This window comes from Thamnophis elegans, chromosome 9 (genome assembly GCF_009769535.1).
Source record: "Thamnophis elegans isolate rThaEle1 chromosome 9, rThaEle1.pri, whole genome shotgun sequence".
Taxonomy (NCBI): domain Eukaryota; kingdom Metazoa; phylum Chordata; class Lepidosauria; order Squamata; family Colubridae; genus Thamnophis; species Thamnophis elegans.
In genome coordinates, this window is record NC_045549.1 from 25482742 (window position 1) to 25499828 (window position 17087).

General features: G+C 48.8%; 1 protein-coding gene across 1 annotated transcript; it reads right to left on the bottom strand.

The window, feature by feature from the left end:
* Positions 1-6038: 6038 nt before the first annotated feature.
* PITX2 (paired like homeodomain 2) lies at positions 6039-14794 on the bottom strand. Its single transcript, XM_032224389.1, has 3 exons — positions 13998-14794; positions 11539-11744; positions 6039-7454 (listed from the first exon to the last, which is right to left on the bottom strand). Exons 1-3 carry the CDS (start codon positions 14263-14265, stop codon positions 6891-6893), a joined length of 1038 nt encoding a protein of 345 aa, XP_032080280.1. The 5' UTR covers positions 14266-14794; the 3' UTR covers positions 6039-6890.
* Positions 14795-17087: the final 2293 nt, after the last annotated feature.

The window sequence follows — 17087 nt, forward strand, 5'->3', positions numbered from 1 at the left end:
CCTGTTCATTTGCTGGGAAGACAGTTGTAACAGAGTGGATGCTACCAAAGGGCGTGTATGACTTGCACCAACATCTTAGGGAAATCTGGTCTCTATCTCAACCGTTAATAGCAACACAGAATCAATCCAAGAATGAACTGGAGGATTGTGGTGAAGGTCACACAGTAGTAAATGAATGAAACATTACAGATGGACTTGTGCTCCTATCAATGTTTGCTCCTTTGCAAGTCTGGCTCATTAGTGGGTGGGGTGGGGGAAGGAATGAGAGAGTAGCAACACGCATCACGTGTACCTCACGTGAAATCTTGTTTGGATGCCTATCTATTGAATCTGAACTAAAACTGTACGCAGTGGTTCTGTTTTGTGTGCTTGCATCTAGATGAACATTTGTTTAGGACAGGGGTCGGCAACCTTAAACACTCAAAGAGCCATTTGGACCCATTTCCCGAAGAAAAGAAAACACCGGGAGCCGCAAAACCCTTGCCGTGCCTGATTATTTCCTGAGCAGCCACAAAACTTGTATATGTAATTGAATTAAACATTCTGTTTTTTTTCTGAAACTTTTCTTTTCTTGGATTTATCCATGGTTGGCCTACCAGAGGTTGAAAACCTTAATAAATCACGTCCCAGCGAGTGTCACACATTGACGGTTTTGATACATAGTTTGAGTGACAGGGAGCCGCAGCAGATGGATGAAAGAGCCATATGCGGCTCCAGAGCTGCGGGTTGGTGATCCCTGGTTTAGGACAATCTTTATAGGCATATTATATTTGTGCTCATCAAAATTTAGATGCATCAAAACACTGACCCAAAATATATGCGTGCAGTTTAAATTCATAAGGGCACACTATGTTCCAAGGTGGTATTTGTCACAATTAACCTGCTTAAGAAATAAATGAAAACATTGTCTCTTCCCACCAATCCTGCTTTTGTAGCAAATTCCTCATGCGATCCTGCCATTACTAAAATAAATTCCTGGAATTCTTCCCTCCACTCTGCAGCGTTTTTTGTTTTAATGGTAAATTGCTCTTTAACTCAGCCAAGGTTGAGTATTTAGCAGCATACTTTGCCATGAATTCCAGAATACACAGTAGAAGAACTATTTGGGCACAAAAGGGATATGTATAAGCCCAAAATATAACCTTAATAGTCAATTTTTAAGGGAGTGGGGAATATTAAACTGAGTTTGGGTTTTCGCTGTTTGCAGTACCAGGTGAACTTAAATGAACTTCTTTAGAAAGAAGCCCTACTGAACATAGCAAGACTTACTTCCAAAAAGTTAAGGAATTGCAGACTTTATAAATTCCGTTGGTCGATTAAAGATCACAAGCCAGACAAAGGTACAATCCCTTCCTTCATTTTCCTCCCTCCCTCCCTCCCTCCCTCCCTCCCTCCTTCCCTTTCTTTCCTCCTTTTGCTAATCTATTTTGCCCTTTCTGTCTAGAAATGCTAATTCTGTTCTCGATCTACAGATGCCCAAACTTTTTCCCAATACCCACCCATCGTTGAATTCAGAGTCTAGCCACATTCAGACAACCTGCACCTTCGGAAAGGCTCCATGCCTGGGGGGACAAAGTCGGGGAACTAAAGAGTCCAAGGCACGGCTCTACTTCCAAGCTGGAGCATTTCCAGGCCTTGCACGTGCACTGGGACGTGCCCAGCTGTCCCTGCCTCCCTGCCTGCCTGCCAGCCAGCCAGGGCCTCCGGGGGATGGGCGAAGAGGAGGCGAGAGCGGCGGGAGAATTGGTCTCCAGACTCAATAGGGTGGGAGGGGAAAGGAGAGAGGAACTCTGCCCCCCCGCACTTTTTGTGGATTGGGATGTGGATTCCAAGCCAGACAACCCTGTTTGTTCACACGCCGGGGCTTAACTGTGGGGATCTCGCTGGTGTTTTTAATAGACTCCTCAAGGGAGCAACTCCAGGCGCTTAATTGATGGCCTGGTGCTTAAGAGGTGCAACTTTGAAAAGCAATGTGGATTTCTTCTTTAGAGACCGGGCTTTTACTCCTTCTCTCCACCCCATCTTCTCTCTGCTTCCTTCTGCCTTCCCGCCTTCCTGTCCCAAGAGCTCGCTCTCTTTCCAAGATTGTCTGCAATAGAAAGAGAGAGAGAGGGAGGGAGGGAGGGAGGGAGGGGGAAAGAGAGAGAAGGAGAGAGGGAGTGAGAGAGGGAGAGAATAAGGGAGAGGGAGAGGAAAGGAGAGAAGAGGAGAATGGGAGGAAACAAAAGACGGGAGGACAGGGAGTGAGAGACAGAGAATGAGAGAATGAGAGAGGGAGAGAATAAGAGGAAGAGAGAGGGAGGGAGGGCGGAAGAGAAAGGCGGGGGACAGGAAGGGGGAGAGAATAAGAGAATGAGAGAGGGAGAGAATAAGGGAAGGGGAGAGGAAAGGAAAGAGGAGGAGGGTTGGAGGAAGAGAAAGACAGGGGACAGGAAAGAGAAATGAGAATGAGAGAGAGAAGGAGGGCGGGAGGAAGAGAGAGAGAATAAGAGAATGAGAGAGAGGGAGAGAATAAGAGGGGGAGGGAGGGAGAGGGAGGGAGGGAGGGAGAGGGAAAGAGAGAGATCACAACCATCACCCTCTTTCCATTTCTGACCGACCAAGGCATGCAAAAAGATCCCGGAAAGAAATAAATGGTCACGCAGAGACAGAAGGAGAAAGAGAAGAAGGACTTGAAGGGAAAAAGAAAAAAAGAATATCCCCTTAAAACGAGGGGGGGGGGATATCATTTCCTGCACTCCTCTACCTGCTGGCCTGGAAACAAGGTTCTCTCCCATTTTAGACAATAAAATGCAAGCTTTTTTGTGTGTGGGGGGGTGAGGGGTGGAGAGTCAATCAGGGTTCACGAATCGAGTTAACCAGATCAGAATCCAGCACGAGGGTTCATTGGATTCGATGTATGGTCTAATCCAGGAGCATTTAGGCTCCATTGCCATGAATAACATTACAGATAGACACTAATAAGGCTGCGGTCCTGAAGCCGGTTATGTGGGAAGAAGGTCCCACTGAAAATCATGGGGTTGAATTCTGAACATGGGACCAGTCTATAAACTGCAGGTCTTCCATCCCTGAATGGGAAATTAAGCAAACGCCCTGATTTCTCCGAAACTTGTTTCTAAAAAATCTCCTTGATACCGGAGACCTGGAAATCTCTGTTTAAGGCCCACCACTGCATCCCCAAATGAATGGGCCACACTAGAAATACATTTGAATGAACAGAATGGGCGAAAAAGAGGAGGGGGTCTCCAGGAACTCTCTTCTGGTTCTTTATTAAAGTGCTGGTTCGGGTTGGCCACAATCGGATTAATAATTACCATTATTTTAAACACTGGGCACGTAGGAGAACAGCCGTCATAAATATCTCCCAGACCCTTTCATTCCCCAATCTGAAGTGTTGACAAGAGTGAATCAATCGACAGCAAACTCCTGGCGATGCAAATAAGGTGATAAGGAAGAAAGTCCCCGTTTCGGCTGCTTTTAGCTTCCCCACCCTTGCGACCGCCCTGAGGTTGGAGTTGGGGTGAATGCAGGCCACTCGACCTTCCCCACTCCTCACCCTCAGGCCTTCCCCCACTCTGAGACTTCCTACCTTCGAGCCCTTCTAATGCAGGGGTCTCCAACCTGGGCCACTTTAAGACTTGTGGACTTCAACTCCCAGAGTTCCTTAACCAGCTTTGAAAATCCACAAGGCTGAAAGTTCCCAAGGTTGGAGACCCCTGCTCTAATGTGTTCGACAGCCAGACACAGCTGGGAGTGGGCAGGCTTGCTGTCCCACGCATCTGGAGGGCGCCAGGTTGTGCCCAAGCTGCATCTAAGATGACATTCAGGACAGATCGATCTTCAGCTGTGATTTTTGGACTCTCAGTATTCAAACTTTGAAATTTGACAGGCGCGCATTTTCCACTGGATCCCGGCTACTTTTTTTTTTTTTTTACTCCGTCGTATATGTCACCTATGTTTTTAGTGCTGGTTCCCCCTCCCCCTCCCACAGATCAACCCAAACAGCGACACATTTAGGCTTTTTACGCTTCCTTGAAACCGGAAGATTATAGTCTCAAGGGACTCAGAATATTTCCCGCGCGGGTGAATTCGGAAGCTTCCGCATTTTGAGTTTTTGGGCGGACAGTCCATTTTTCTTGGTCGGGACACGGAGCCCACGCGTGTTTGAGGGCCTATCTTTGCAGGCGATGAGCTATCAAATCAGCCTTCCCCGAACCCTATTAAGTGGCGAAGGGTTTGTGGGCGGAAGGGAATGGATGCGTAACAGGTCAAGCCAAAAATGGGCGGTTGAGTAAGTTTCCTGCTGCTGCATTTGTAAGTTTGCTTGGGCAGAGGCGACTTCAGGTGCTGGACATTTCCGGCTTCCCCCTTGCAGTCTTCCTCCCTTCAGTTCCCCTGCCCTTCCTCCGCTGTCCCGAAAGATAAGGGAGGGGGAGGCTTTCGTGTGCAGGCAAGGGTTAGTCCGCTGTGGAAAATAAGAAAACAAAAAGGGAGGGGAAAGAGAGAAGTTGCTTTGTAGGGCCTGGCCATCACCAGCGATGGACTTTAGCTGGGATCTTTCTCTCCCTGCTATTCGGCTGCGATGCGGAGCAGAACAAAAGCAGGGATTTGCTGTTTGCTGTGATTATTGATAAAGTTACAACATTAACAAAATTGGCACCCCCCCCCCCAAAAAAATCTGGGCATCCGGGAAGAGGCGGGAATGTTTTTGGGTCTGGGTTCTCCAATCCTTCTGACCACGTCCGCTGTATGCGCGTTGGATCTTTTCTTTTCTCTTTTTCTTTCTTTCTTTCCTTCTTTCTTTTTCTTTCTTTCTTTCTTTCTTTTCTTTCGATCCTCATTTCGTGTTTGTGTTAGTTTTGTTTTAAATCCTTTTAGCTTTTGCCTGTCTTTTTGTCGGAACCTCCCGGCTCAGAGAGCTGGCGAGGTCCATTCATCCTGATTTGCGTCATCCTGCCGCAGACCTGATACAAAGCGTAATCCGGAATGATTTTTTTAAGAACCAGTAGCTCTCCAGATCCAAGTAGATCCACCTCGCTGGGAAGCCAAAGGTTGTAACCAATTGCCACGCCGTCGCCGCCCCCCCTCCCCGAAAGGAAAAAAAAATCCTCAGCCGCCCCAGCCTAGCCCGCTTATTTCCCCCCTCCCCCACTGCCGGTCCACAGGGGAATCGAGGGTCATTAGGGGTGGGGCCGGCATCGATTTGGGGCAAAGGTCTGTTCCCCTCTAATTAACGGAGGACTCTCGTTTAAAGGGGGCGGAGGGAGAAAGAGACCAAAAAAAAAAAGTGAGGGAGAAACGTTAGGCTATTTGATCATTTTATTGGTCAGTTATTTGTACTAGGCACACTCCGGCCAAGGTTCAGAACTTGTAAAGCTCCAGGTTTAAAATGGCTGGCAAGAAAGGCAAATTTGCCACGGGGATTTAATTCCGCGAGGTTCCCTCCAGACTTCAGAGCAGCCTCTATTTTAAAGGCTTCTTTCAATTTCTTTCGTGGAAAGTCAAGAGAATATGACCTCTTCTGGATCGAATCCACTCGGGTATTGGTTGATTCGATCCATGAAGCAAATGACAGACCTTCGTTCTCCCGGTCCTGGAAAACACACTTCGTTTTTGCAAGACTGGCACTTTATTTACAACCTCCTCCTTCATGCCGCTATGCTAAAGAGAGAGAAAGAGAGAAAGAGAGAAAGAAAGAGAGAGAGAGAGAGAAAGAGAGGAGAAAATCGGGCATTTTCGAAGTTCTCAGGCCCTAATTAAGATTTCAGGGGCTTTAAAAAAAACCGAAATAAGATTCTTTCTCCCTTTTTAAACAACAGGTTGGATAAGAGCTAAGTATTATTTTTCTTTAGTATTTGGGAAATCCTCCCTGGGAAATTCGCTCAAAATTTACAAAAAAAAAATCCAGACCAAACTGTATGCTGTATATTTTACTCCCATGAAACACATTTTTTTTCCAATGTTGTCTGAAAAGGAAAACACTAATTATACGAAAATGTTATACACGGGTATGTTTTACATTGCAGTTTCAAGTCACCATTGCATCCACCAGAGGTACTATTCTAAAAACTGATATTCACACAATGGGACTTCCTTTTTAATAATAATAATATTAATAATATTAATAATAACATGTTAGAAACATACAGTGTTGCATTTAGTACACTATATACATTCCCTTGCTCGCAAGCGGAAAAGAAAAACAAATCCCTACTCTCTTGTGTAACATGCTTTATTTTAAAGCCTAACTTTTTAAAAACACTGTGGAGATATTACTAACAACTGCTTTTATAAAATTAATTTTGACATTTCAATATATATATACATCCTTTCCCGTCATTTTTTTTCCTTTTAATGTTAACAATGCTAAACATAAAAAATAACAAGCTTATAGGAACATTAAAATGTCATACCATATCCAGTCAAACGTTTGTCCGTATTTTATATATATTTATAATAATATATGTCCTTGTCTCGGTTGGGAACATTTCTTTCCCATTTTTTTCTTAAAAAAACAAACAAAACCTCTTTCCATTTATTTTAAGGAGCCGAAAAACACCCTTTAAAAAGCAAAGAACGCCGTAATTTCAAGGGTTTCCCTTCTCGCCCTCTCCCCTCCGCCTGGGTAGATTAAATTCGGCCCTCTAATTGCTCCTCCTCTCGCTCGCTCTCCCCCGCCCGCCCCAGCGCCCGTTTGCTTTGGATGGAAGGTTCGTGTCCTTAAGATGCCGAAGCCAAGAAGCCGCCTTCGTCCCTTCCGACGGTCACGCACGATTGCCGGCTTTCTTCCCCGCCCTCCTCCCCCCCTCCCACGCAGCAACGAGAGCAGCCACCCCGAAGCCCGGCCGAAGAGGCTGGCTTCTTTTTCTTTCTTTCTTTCTCTCTCTCTCTCACACCGGCCTGTCCACGGCGTATTGGCAGGCGCTCAGGTTGGAGGCCGGGGTCTGGACGCTGGCGTAGCCGAAGCTGGAGTGCTGCTTGGCTTTGAGTCTCAGGCTGGCCAGGCTAGAGTTACACGTGTCCCGGTAAACGTAGGGAGGGGTCGGCGGGGCGTAGGGGCAGGCGGGCGTGGGCACGGCCGAGTTGAGCGAAGGGTTGCTCAGGTTGTTCAAGTTATTGAGGCTGTTGAGGCCGGAGCCCGGCACGCCGGCCACCGCCGAGGGCACCATGCTGGAAGACATGCTCATGGACGAGATGGAGTTGGGGGGCGAGAACATGCTCTGCGAGGACAGCGGGTTGACGTTCATGGAGTTGAAGAAGGGGAAGCTCTTGGTGGAGAGCGAGGCCGAGGTCAGCCCCTTGGCGGCCCAGTTATTGTACGAGTAGCCCGGGTACATGTCGTCGTAGGGCTGCATCAGCCCGTTGAACTGCGGCCCGAAGCCGTTCTTACAGAGTTCCGCCTGCTGGTTCCGCTCCCGCTTCCGCCATTTGGCCCGCCGGTTCTTGAACCAAACCTTAAGGAGAGGGAAGAGAGAGGGAGGGAGGGAGGAGGAGGGAAACAGAGCGAAGGAGAGAAACTGGTCACTGCGGGGAAACCAAAGGACCCTAGCATGCTCCCCCTCGCCCTCTCAGCCCACCGCGACCCCCACTACGGGGCTTCCCGGGCTCCCTGTGGGAAGGGAGGGGGCGAGCGAGCACCCCAAACCAGAATTCCCCCTTCACCCGTCCCACCCATAGACACACTTCTTCCTCCCCCCCCTCCAGCTCCAGCCTCGGACTTTTACTCATCCAGGTTTCTATTCGACCAACAATCTTTCTTTTTTTAAAAAAAAGGCCCTCTTAAAAAGAACGCAAGTCCTTCAAGCTGAGCCTGTAAACACCCGATCATCCGCCTTCTGATGCGATAAATAAAACCTTTCAAGGCTCCTTTACAGGGGGGAGAGGGGAGGAAGAAAGAAAGAAAAAGACTCTTAAAGGTTGTCCGAACGTGAAACGCGTGAAATGTACCGTTATTTATCTAGCAAGGGCCTCTTCGGGTTTTTTTCGAGAGAGGGGCACCACTGAAAGTCTTCGCATCCTCACGACCACACGACAGATCTGGCGCTCAACCTCAAGCCTCCCTTCCAAGAAAGCTTTCAGTAACCTGCACGGAAATGTCCGGGCTGGTCTCCCAGAGTTAAAGGCCCAAGTAGTCCCAGTAAAACAGAGCGAAGTTCTGTGGGCAGAGAGACCTTCCCCCTCCCTCCCCGAACGCCATTTCCTCAGATTTCGCTGAGGTCAGCACGGAAAACCTGTTTCGCCCAAGGACGCTACTACACCTTTCGCCCAAGCTGGTCCACACGGAGTGTGAACAGTTTTGTTCCCCCGGCCTTCTTAATATCTGCGTGGCTACGTAAACAACCCAGTCTACCCTGGCATTTACATTTCGGATAATAAGCTCAGAACAACTCGCTTATACGCGCTGAATCTGAAAACAAATGGGCTTTTCCAGAGAGCGGCCAAATTTCCCTCTCCTTAAAAGGGACAAAAATGCTTATCCGCAGCTGACTTTGGAGACGGGGAGGACTTTGACAAAAGGTATGTTGAGGTCCGAAGGCGAAGACCGTTCCTAACCAAATCTGAGACCTAGCCAAGAAAACGTCCTGTGCATCTGCTGGTTGATTTTCACCCCGCTTTTGTGCCCCCCCTCCTCTCTCTCCAATTTTAAGATCTTAGAATAAGAGGTATCAGATGAACATTATAAAAGTTCTTCCTTAGTGAAGACACTAAGACACTTACATGCCAATGATGTGGATTTATTAAAGGCTTGGTCTTTCTGCCTGTCTCTTTCTCTCTCTCCCCTCCCTCCCTCTGCTCTGCAGTTCATTCAGTTTGATCCGAGTGGTAATCTTGAACAAAAGGAATATATGGCTCATTCTTTTTCCCCACTCCAAACCCCTAACTCCCCTTCCTTCCTCCAACGACTCTAGAAGTCTAAGGCAAGGAAGTTAATCCGCTTTTAACACCTATTTTTCTACCCAGGAGAGGAAGAACGATCCTCGCGATGATATTAATAATCCAGGAGCAATTTTAAATCCGGTGAATGATTTTCTCTCCAGCAGCCCGGTGGAAAAAAAAAAAAAGAAGTCAACCTAAATATATATCGGCTAGGAAACCTTCTAATAAATCTTTTACCTTAACGGCTGGTGACAGGAGCGTCTTTCTTTCATGTGCTAATCATTAGTAGAGCTAAGCCGGGTCCGGGCCGGCTGCTTCCCTGCGCTTTTGCCAAATTTTGCTCTCTCTTTCTCGACGCGAGAAAGGAGGACGGGCGCCTCCGCCGCCAAGACAAAGGCGACAGGCGCGCGCCTCTTTCTCCAATCCACATTCCCAGCTGCCTGCTCGGCCCACCCGCCTCCTGCGACCTTCCGATGTGGATTGGAATGGCCAGTCTGCTCTTGGGTTGACCCCACGCGAAAGTTCGCTTTAACCGGGGACCCGCCGGGCTCCATCCCCTCCCCCGCATGCCACGCCAACCGAAGTCTAGGCCGCGCTTTGTACCGCTCTGCGCCCCTGAAACTCTGCAGAGGCGGCCACTGCAAGACAACCTGCAGGGCGGATCGTGTTTCCGCCATCTGCAATGGAGGTCAGGGCGTCTCTTCAAGGCCCCAAGAGCAGAGCCAGGCGCTTTTGGAGCAGGGGATCGGCCGAGGTTGGTTTTTTTTTGTTTATGTTTTAGGCGTTTGGGACAATCCGACAAGTTGTTGTAGAGTAAAATCAGTCTAGATGTGGTTTACTGCAGACTGGAGCCATCATAATACCCATAGTACAGTTGAATATCTGAGGGTGTGATTGCATCGCCCATTAGAAGACAAACACACGGAAGAAACTTGCCTAGAATCCCAACAGCAAAATCTCAAGAGTAACAATTTTACTCTTTAGAACGAAGCAAAAGGTAGTTAAAGGACCCCGGAAGGTGGCTTCGATAGATCCCTGTACCGCGTTGTTTCCGAAAGGACAATTTTCCAAGAAAAGGACTTCATTCGAGACCATCTTAATTGCAAGGGTTTCGGTTTAAATGGTTTGAACCACAGGAATTCCGGGTTCAATGGACTGAGGAAGCCAAAAGGATCAGCTACCCCCTTACTGTGCCATATTTCCTCCCCAGTCGCTTGTTGTTTATTTGTACGAAACCTTGAGTCCTTCCTATTTTTCATTTAAAACAACTTTGGGATGTGTATTCTCTGAGCGTGGCAATTAAAAGGGATTCCTCAAAAGGGCGGCAGGAATGGATTTCGGCGTTCATTTGTCTTTCCTCGATTAAATGGAGACCAATCCATCCATACCTTCCTTTTCACATTGCAAAGGCAACATTTTTTTTCGTAAATATGGATAACTTCGTCACAAAACAACGTATCTACTCTCCTCAATAGATACTCAACGTATCTACTTTACACTCTACTTCTTAGTGGCAAAAGTTTGGAAAGAAAGGCGGTTAAAGGTGGAGCAAGTAGTAGGACTGCATTCAAAAGTCCTCCCTTTTCACAACAATTGTTTTTGGAAAGTCTCTTTCATTTTCATCCAAGAAAACAACTGTATGGTTTATCACCACTCCTTTTTTAAAAAAAACAGCTCCCTCTCCCTCTCCCATGTGTGTGCGCCTCCATGAATGCGTGTGTGTGTGTGTGTGTGTGTGTGTGCATGAAACAACAGCAGCGACAACACTGAAACAAGCTGACCTCTGCTTCTCCGGACACCTCTGCCCCCTTCCCTTCTTTTCATTGGCTTCCACTGAAACTGGTGAAATGAAGTAAACTGAATTTACTTCCACTTCAAGTAAACCTTGGAATCAAATCCAAAGGTTCGCTTACCAACTTTCCTGACTCCGAGCAGTAGTAATTATTCAAACCCTTTTTAGAGTTTGAGAGTCACGACTAATCCCAACGAATTAACAGACCCCCATCTACGAATTTCTGCCTGAAAACCTAAGCTCGGTTTGCACAGGGAGAAGTCGAGCCGCACCGGATTCCATCTGATTTTCCTGCCACGAGTAGTTCTGAACTACAACCTCGATAGAAAAAACGGCCCTCCCCCTTCCTCTCCGGCGCATGGGGGAAGCTTTCCCCCCTCCCTTTCTTTCTTCCCCCCTCCGGCTGAGCTGCCTGATCCTGTCGGATTTGAGGGGCTTTTAGATGGAGCCATAAATCTAAGGCGAGAAGAGGGACGGGGAATAAGCCACCAGAGTTGTGAAAGCGGAGGGAAAGGAGGGGGGGTGGGAAGAATGCGGAGAAGGGAGCGTCGCGGGGCCTGGGAAGGCGGCCGAGGCCTGGCGCAGTTTGGGGCTGGGCGCACGTCGGAGCCTGCCCCGAGCCGCTTTCTTGGCGCAGGTCCCCTTTGCTCCTTCGCATCCCGTTCAGAACACGCCGCACAGTGTTCGGCGCCATCCATCATCTTCGGAAGGGAAGGCAATCCGTCAGGGGCCTGACAGAGAACCGAGGAGCTGCGCCGGGCCAAAAAGCCCGCCTCGCTGGAGGCGAAATCGAAAGCAGCGGCCGCCACCTCCTCCTCTCCCCGCAAAGTCCCGCCCAACGTCCCCACCGCGCCTCGGCGCTCTCTTACCCTGACTCTGGCCTCGGTGAGGTTGGTCCAGACCGCGATCTCCTCCCGCGTCGACATGTCCGGGTAGCGGTTGCGTTGGAAGGTGGCCTCCAGCTCTTGCAGCTGCTGGCTGGTGAAGTGAGTGCGTTGCCGTCGCTGCCGCTTCTTCTTGGACGGATCTTCGGCGCCCGCGTCCTCATTCTTGCTCGGCTGGCTTTTCTCTTTCTCTGCCAAAGGAAAAAAAAAGCAGCTTCGGGTCAGGGGCCCGTCGGGGAAGAGGAAAAGGCGAGGCGCGGCGGCGGCAAAGTGAGAAGTCGCCCCCTTCCCTCGGTCGGCTCCGCAGGCCAGCGACTGGAAGCCCACGCGAGCCAACTGTGGGAAAGGGCGAATCCCTTTCATTTCAGCCAGCGCCGCTGGAAATCAAGGGGAGTCGGCATGAAGGAGCCACAGCCACGGCGGTATGACTTAAAATAAGTAAGAACCACTTAAAAAGAAAAACCAGGCGTGTACCTATCCGCCACCAGATAGTTTTTGGTGAAAAGAAGCAGAAATCTACTTATAAAATGAAGGCGCTTCCTTCCCAGGATAAACAACCCAACTGAGAATGGAAAAGCGCCCCCTCATCCTTGGCGCGCGTCCACGGGCGAGAGTGGCTTCCTTGTGCTGTGGATTCTCCCAGATTTTGGAAAAGATTGTACCAAAAGCATGGGCTGAAAATTGAAAAGGGAAAAGAAAGGGGGATTCCCACGGTACAAAACTACCTGCTTAGACTTGGAACGTGGGTTGTGTAAATTAATCCCTGAGCGTTCAAACGGCCAGGTCCAAGCAGGTTTGCAGCGATTATTCCAGGGATGGCTCACCCCTTCTCCCTTAAAGCATATGGTTTTGTTGCAATTAAATCTATAACCGCCGTTGGTTGTAGTGGGATAGTACAAGTCTGAACTGACAAATCTTCTAGAATATAGAACAAGGGTCTCCACAACCTTGGCAACTTTAAGACTTTGTGGACTTCAGTTCCCAGAATTCCCAAGCAGCATGCAGTAGGCTCCATTGCTCTGGGTTTAAGGTACCTAAATATGCAACACAAACGTCCTTTTTCAAAGGACAGACAGATTTTGAAAAAACCTAGTATTTATTATCTTGCATATTCTTACATTTTTTTCCAGACATGCCCACTTTGGGGACATCCAGGAATTATATCAAATAGTAGGTCGCAAATGGGAGAGTTGATCTCGACTGATACAAACAGCCGAAAAGAATAAATGCCAAATATATCAAAAACTGCAATGAGAATCCTATCAGGAGCAGTTGTTTTACACACAGCAGCACGTTTTATGTACAATAAGAACTGCGGCAAATATCTACAATCATATAAAGATAGATACCCTGCTCTCTTTAGGTCTCAAGAGTGTCCTTTATATAAATTAGCAAATTTGAGTTATGGATTGACCTCAGTATAATTTGAGGTGGTCACGCTAAACGTGCTGTATTCGACTCAGCAGAAGGTCAACTGTACCCGTGGATTTAGCCCCAAATAAATAAATAAAATTAATGTAGCGTTAACCCAAGACTTTGTGGTTGAACCCGAACTATAAAGCTGATCGTGTTTAATTGCAAATAAATCCATTTTAAGTCCGCTTCAGTTCTTTCCTTCTCCCTGGGCTAAAATACTGTACATTGCATATTCTGACAGATAGTTCTGAGCTCTTGCACACACGAGCAGTTGAATTCAATTGCAGTTGAACTCCATGCACATTAATTCTCAGATACATTCAGTTGATCTCAACAGGACTTACTCTTGAGTAAGCACAGACAGGAGTGGCGTTTGTCTTTCAGCAGCATTTTCTGCAGCAAAATTTCCCAATTGCAGCTATATTGGAAAGCCTCAGACACTTGCAGGGAGGCTTACAACCGCTTGCAATCACATTCATTTCACTAATCTCAGATTTTGGACACGTCGTTATTTCAAGAGCCCCCCCCCGTCCTCCCCCCTTTAGTTTCCAGTAAGGAAAGAGTTCAAATTGTGACTCTTTCAGAAGAGAGATAATCTCTGCTTAAATCAGGTGATACCCCTGGGAATTATGGCTCTGATTTTTACCTTAGCGGGGCCGACCTCCTGTTGGGTTTGCTGCTGGGGCCACCTTCTCTCCCTTGCGAATATCAAGGTTGGGCCAGAAGATGGAATATAAAAATTGTCCCCATTCTTTGCCCTCTCCAGTCTAACACAGCAAATACCTGACGAGATCGGATTCGCCTTCTCCATCTTAAAGGGAGTGGAGAATTGGTTTTTGTTGTTGGTGGTGTTCCTTTGAAGTTCTCTCTACCTTTCTAATTTGTAGCTATGGGAAGAACAGAACATTATCCCCCCCTCTTATACACACACACGTCCGTTGCCACTGTGCAATAATAGGGGAAGAGCGTCTCTAAAACGAGAAGCCGGAGGAAGGTTAGAGGCTGGGTTGGGGGAAAGGAGCGCCTACCTGCGGCCTCGGGGCTGGAGGTGTCGGAGATGGTGTGAACCTCCAGCCGGTGTTTGGCTGACTCCAGGGCCGATCGCGGCTGGCCGGGGGTCAGGGCTGAAGCCATAACCAGAGCCGGCTGTTGCTGGTGGTGATGGTGGTGGTGGTGATGGTGGTGGTGGCAAGACGAGGAGACGGAGGAGGAAGAGGAAGAGGAAGGGGAGGTGGAGCAAAGCTTATTCCCGGCTCCCAAACGCTCCAGGCTGAGCGGTTCTTTCAGGCAGTTCATCGAGCGTCGCCAGCCAGCCAGCCAGCCAACCCGGGCGGCCGGGGGCTGCGCGCTGGCGGAGAAGAACCCCGGCGAGGGAGGGTGAGCCGCTGCCAGAGGCAGAGGCTGCCGCAGTCGGTGGCCCAGGAGCAGCGGCTGCTTCAACCCCCTGGCCAGATTTCGCTCCTTCCCGGCCCCTTCAAGCAGGTAGGCAGTCAATCAATCAATCAATCAATCCTGTCCGGACCTCAAGGCAAGGGCGCTCCCCGGCCGCCCCCCTCCGCCGAGTCCCCCCTCCGCATCGACCACTGCAAAGCCAAGGCTCCCGCGGCACCAGCGCCCCCGCTGGGAGAGCGTGGCCAACCTGAGCCCTAGACTCCCAAGGCGGACAGCAGCGGCGCAGACCATGAATAATCACCCCGAGCGGACTCGCGGGACGATCAGGCGCAGGTAGAGCGGGGTAGATCCAAAGCAATCGGTCCGTCGGTGGGCTGCAAAACAAGCAAGCAAGCAATCCCGGAGCGAGCCGCTGGCGTTCTGGCCCGGCGGTGGCCGCGACTTCCCTTCCCTTCTCGGGCGCTCGGAGAGCCCGGCTCCTCACTGGCTTCCCTGTTTGCCTAACGTCTTAAAGCCAGAGGCCGCCTTCCCGGGCCAGCGGTTATCAGCCGGCCCCTTTCCCTCTCCCTCCTCCCAGCCTTCCCCCCCGCGATCCAGACTCGCTCGGAGGCCGAGACGGACGCGGAGCGCAGCCAATCGGAAAGCGCAACGCCCCGGCGCAGGCCTATAATAAGGAACAGCCTATCAGGAACTCTGGGCAAGGCTCAATGGAAAGCTTCGCTGTTCTTTTTCTCTCCCCCCCCCTCCCCTCGCAAACCCCTTCTCTCTCCAGTCAAGTTTTCGAGCTATGCGTTGCAAGTCAGCAAAGGGAAAATTGGAAAATCTAGGGGGGGGGGGAGGAAATCCGTCGACGAGGCAATCTTCTTATTACCTAAGCTTTCATCCTGGGGGGGGGGGGGAGAGCTTTCTCCTACATTTATTTCGAAGATGCCTGCAAGAAGTCTTGGAGCCGCTCAATAACCCCAACGTAGAAGGCTACGAGCTTCACAATCGCTCCCTAGAACCACACAAAGGATTTCCCCCCTCTCTTAGATTAAAAGAAAGCAGGTATCCCGGAGGGGAAACGCAGCCTGGAGAGTTTTTGCGATGATCTCTGACTTTGGTTTCAGTGACGCAGAAGAGAAAAACTACACGTTTTTTACTTTTTAGAACATGCCAAAGTAAGCGAGAAAGAGACGGTCGTGGGGAAAAGCGTAGAGATACTTCTATCCGCTTAGGACCTCTGTGTAGTTCGCGGCTGTCAATTATTATTACACTGAATACACACAGTGTAATAAATGTCCCCATTAACTGTTGCAATACTATTGTTTAAAATCCTCCCCCGTGACTTTAAACTACCACCGATGATTTTCACTGATCTTTTATAACCGTCTGCCCATCGGATTCTAAAAGAACTTTGTACTAATCCTAAACACATTTCATTCTTTTTGCTGGTAAGACTGCAAAAATTTGAAGCTAGTACCCATCCAACACCGGAACAGACAGAGGTAATTGGCGGTTGAGCCCCTGTCCCCTCCCAATAAAACAAAAACTAAGATATGGTTTGTCTTAGTTGAATATGCCACTGCATTTTCGCCCTTTTTCAAAATAAAGAGTCCCTAACGTCCTTTTGCTATCTTTCCTTTTACAATAACGAAAACCAAATTGTAGTAAGAAGAATGAAAAAAAAATCCCTAGAAATAAACCAGATGCTGAAAACTTTTAATTTGGTTCTCGCTTGGCCCTTAAAACAAGCCAGGTGAGGGTCCATAGTCACGGAGACTCGCCTGCAGAGACAGGACCTTAAAAATAAATAGGTTTTATTGAGGCGTCATCGGGATTTAACACTACGCGTTTTACTCTGCTGGAATTATGTTCCCAACCCGCAAATGCAGCCTTGCAACTTGTGACAAATATGGGTCTTAAATCTCTGACACAAATACAGGCACTGGAGCCAGCCTGCCTACACAGGAGCAGCCCCCCATCTCAGTGAACAAAACTAAGTACAAACAGAAATGCTCTCTCCGCAGGTGAAATGGCCTATTCTTTCTTTTCGGTGTTTTTTTTTAAGGGTGGTGTTATATTACAACCTTTAGGGAAAGGCACACATAGAATCTCGGGTAGAGTTTGCTTCTAGCCGGGCTGGGAAACCGTATCTATTCTTTAGTCTCTCCCCTTGGAGAGTGCGGGGCAATGTGAATACCACAAACCGAGGCTGTTTTTCTCTCTGTCTCGCAACCCCCGTTGGTACCGTTGGTTACTTTAAAAGGTGCTTTGCGTTCTTTCCTTAACAATCCGGAGGAAATAAAATTCCACATTTTTTTCACTCTGGATTCCCAGTTATTAAATCCATGGAGTTCTCAGCAGCGGTAGCAGGAGGATCGACTCAGCCGGGTGGGTAAAAGAGCTGAGACTCGCAGGATTGGACCCCGGTTTTCGGGATGCAAGCCACCCAGCCCCGTTTCCATCCCCTCCCCTTTATGGAGGGGACGGTGCCCGCCCCTTTTGTCGCCTTCCCCGCTAAAACCCACGTAGAATTTTAGCAGTATAGCTAAAGAATAAGCAGGTCTCGTTAATTTACATGCGGCTCATTATCCGCTCATTAAACGACGGCGCTTTATCCCTGCGATTTGGCAGCGACCTGCCTCTCCTCGGGACCCCTCAGCGTTTGGATGCAGACACTTGTAGTGGGTTTTAAGCTGATAAGACTCTAATTTGCTTAAGTCTTTTAAATAGGGGCTTTCGAC

Coding starts and splice junctions, on each gene's coding strand:
- PITX2 (XM_032224389.1), bottom strand. CDS start 14,265: ATGAACTGCCTGAAAGAACCGCTCAGCCTGGAGCGTTTGGGAGCCGGG. Junction 11,745..13,997: donor CTCCAGCCCCGAGGCCGCAG/GTAGGCGCTCCT, acceptor TTCCTTTGGCAG/AGAAAGAGAAAAGCCAGCCG. Junction 7,455..11,538: donor TCACCGAGGCCAGAGTCAGG/GTAAGAGAGCGC, acceptor CCTCTCCTTAAG/GTTTGGTTCAAGAACCGGCG.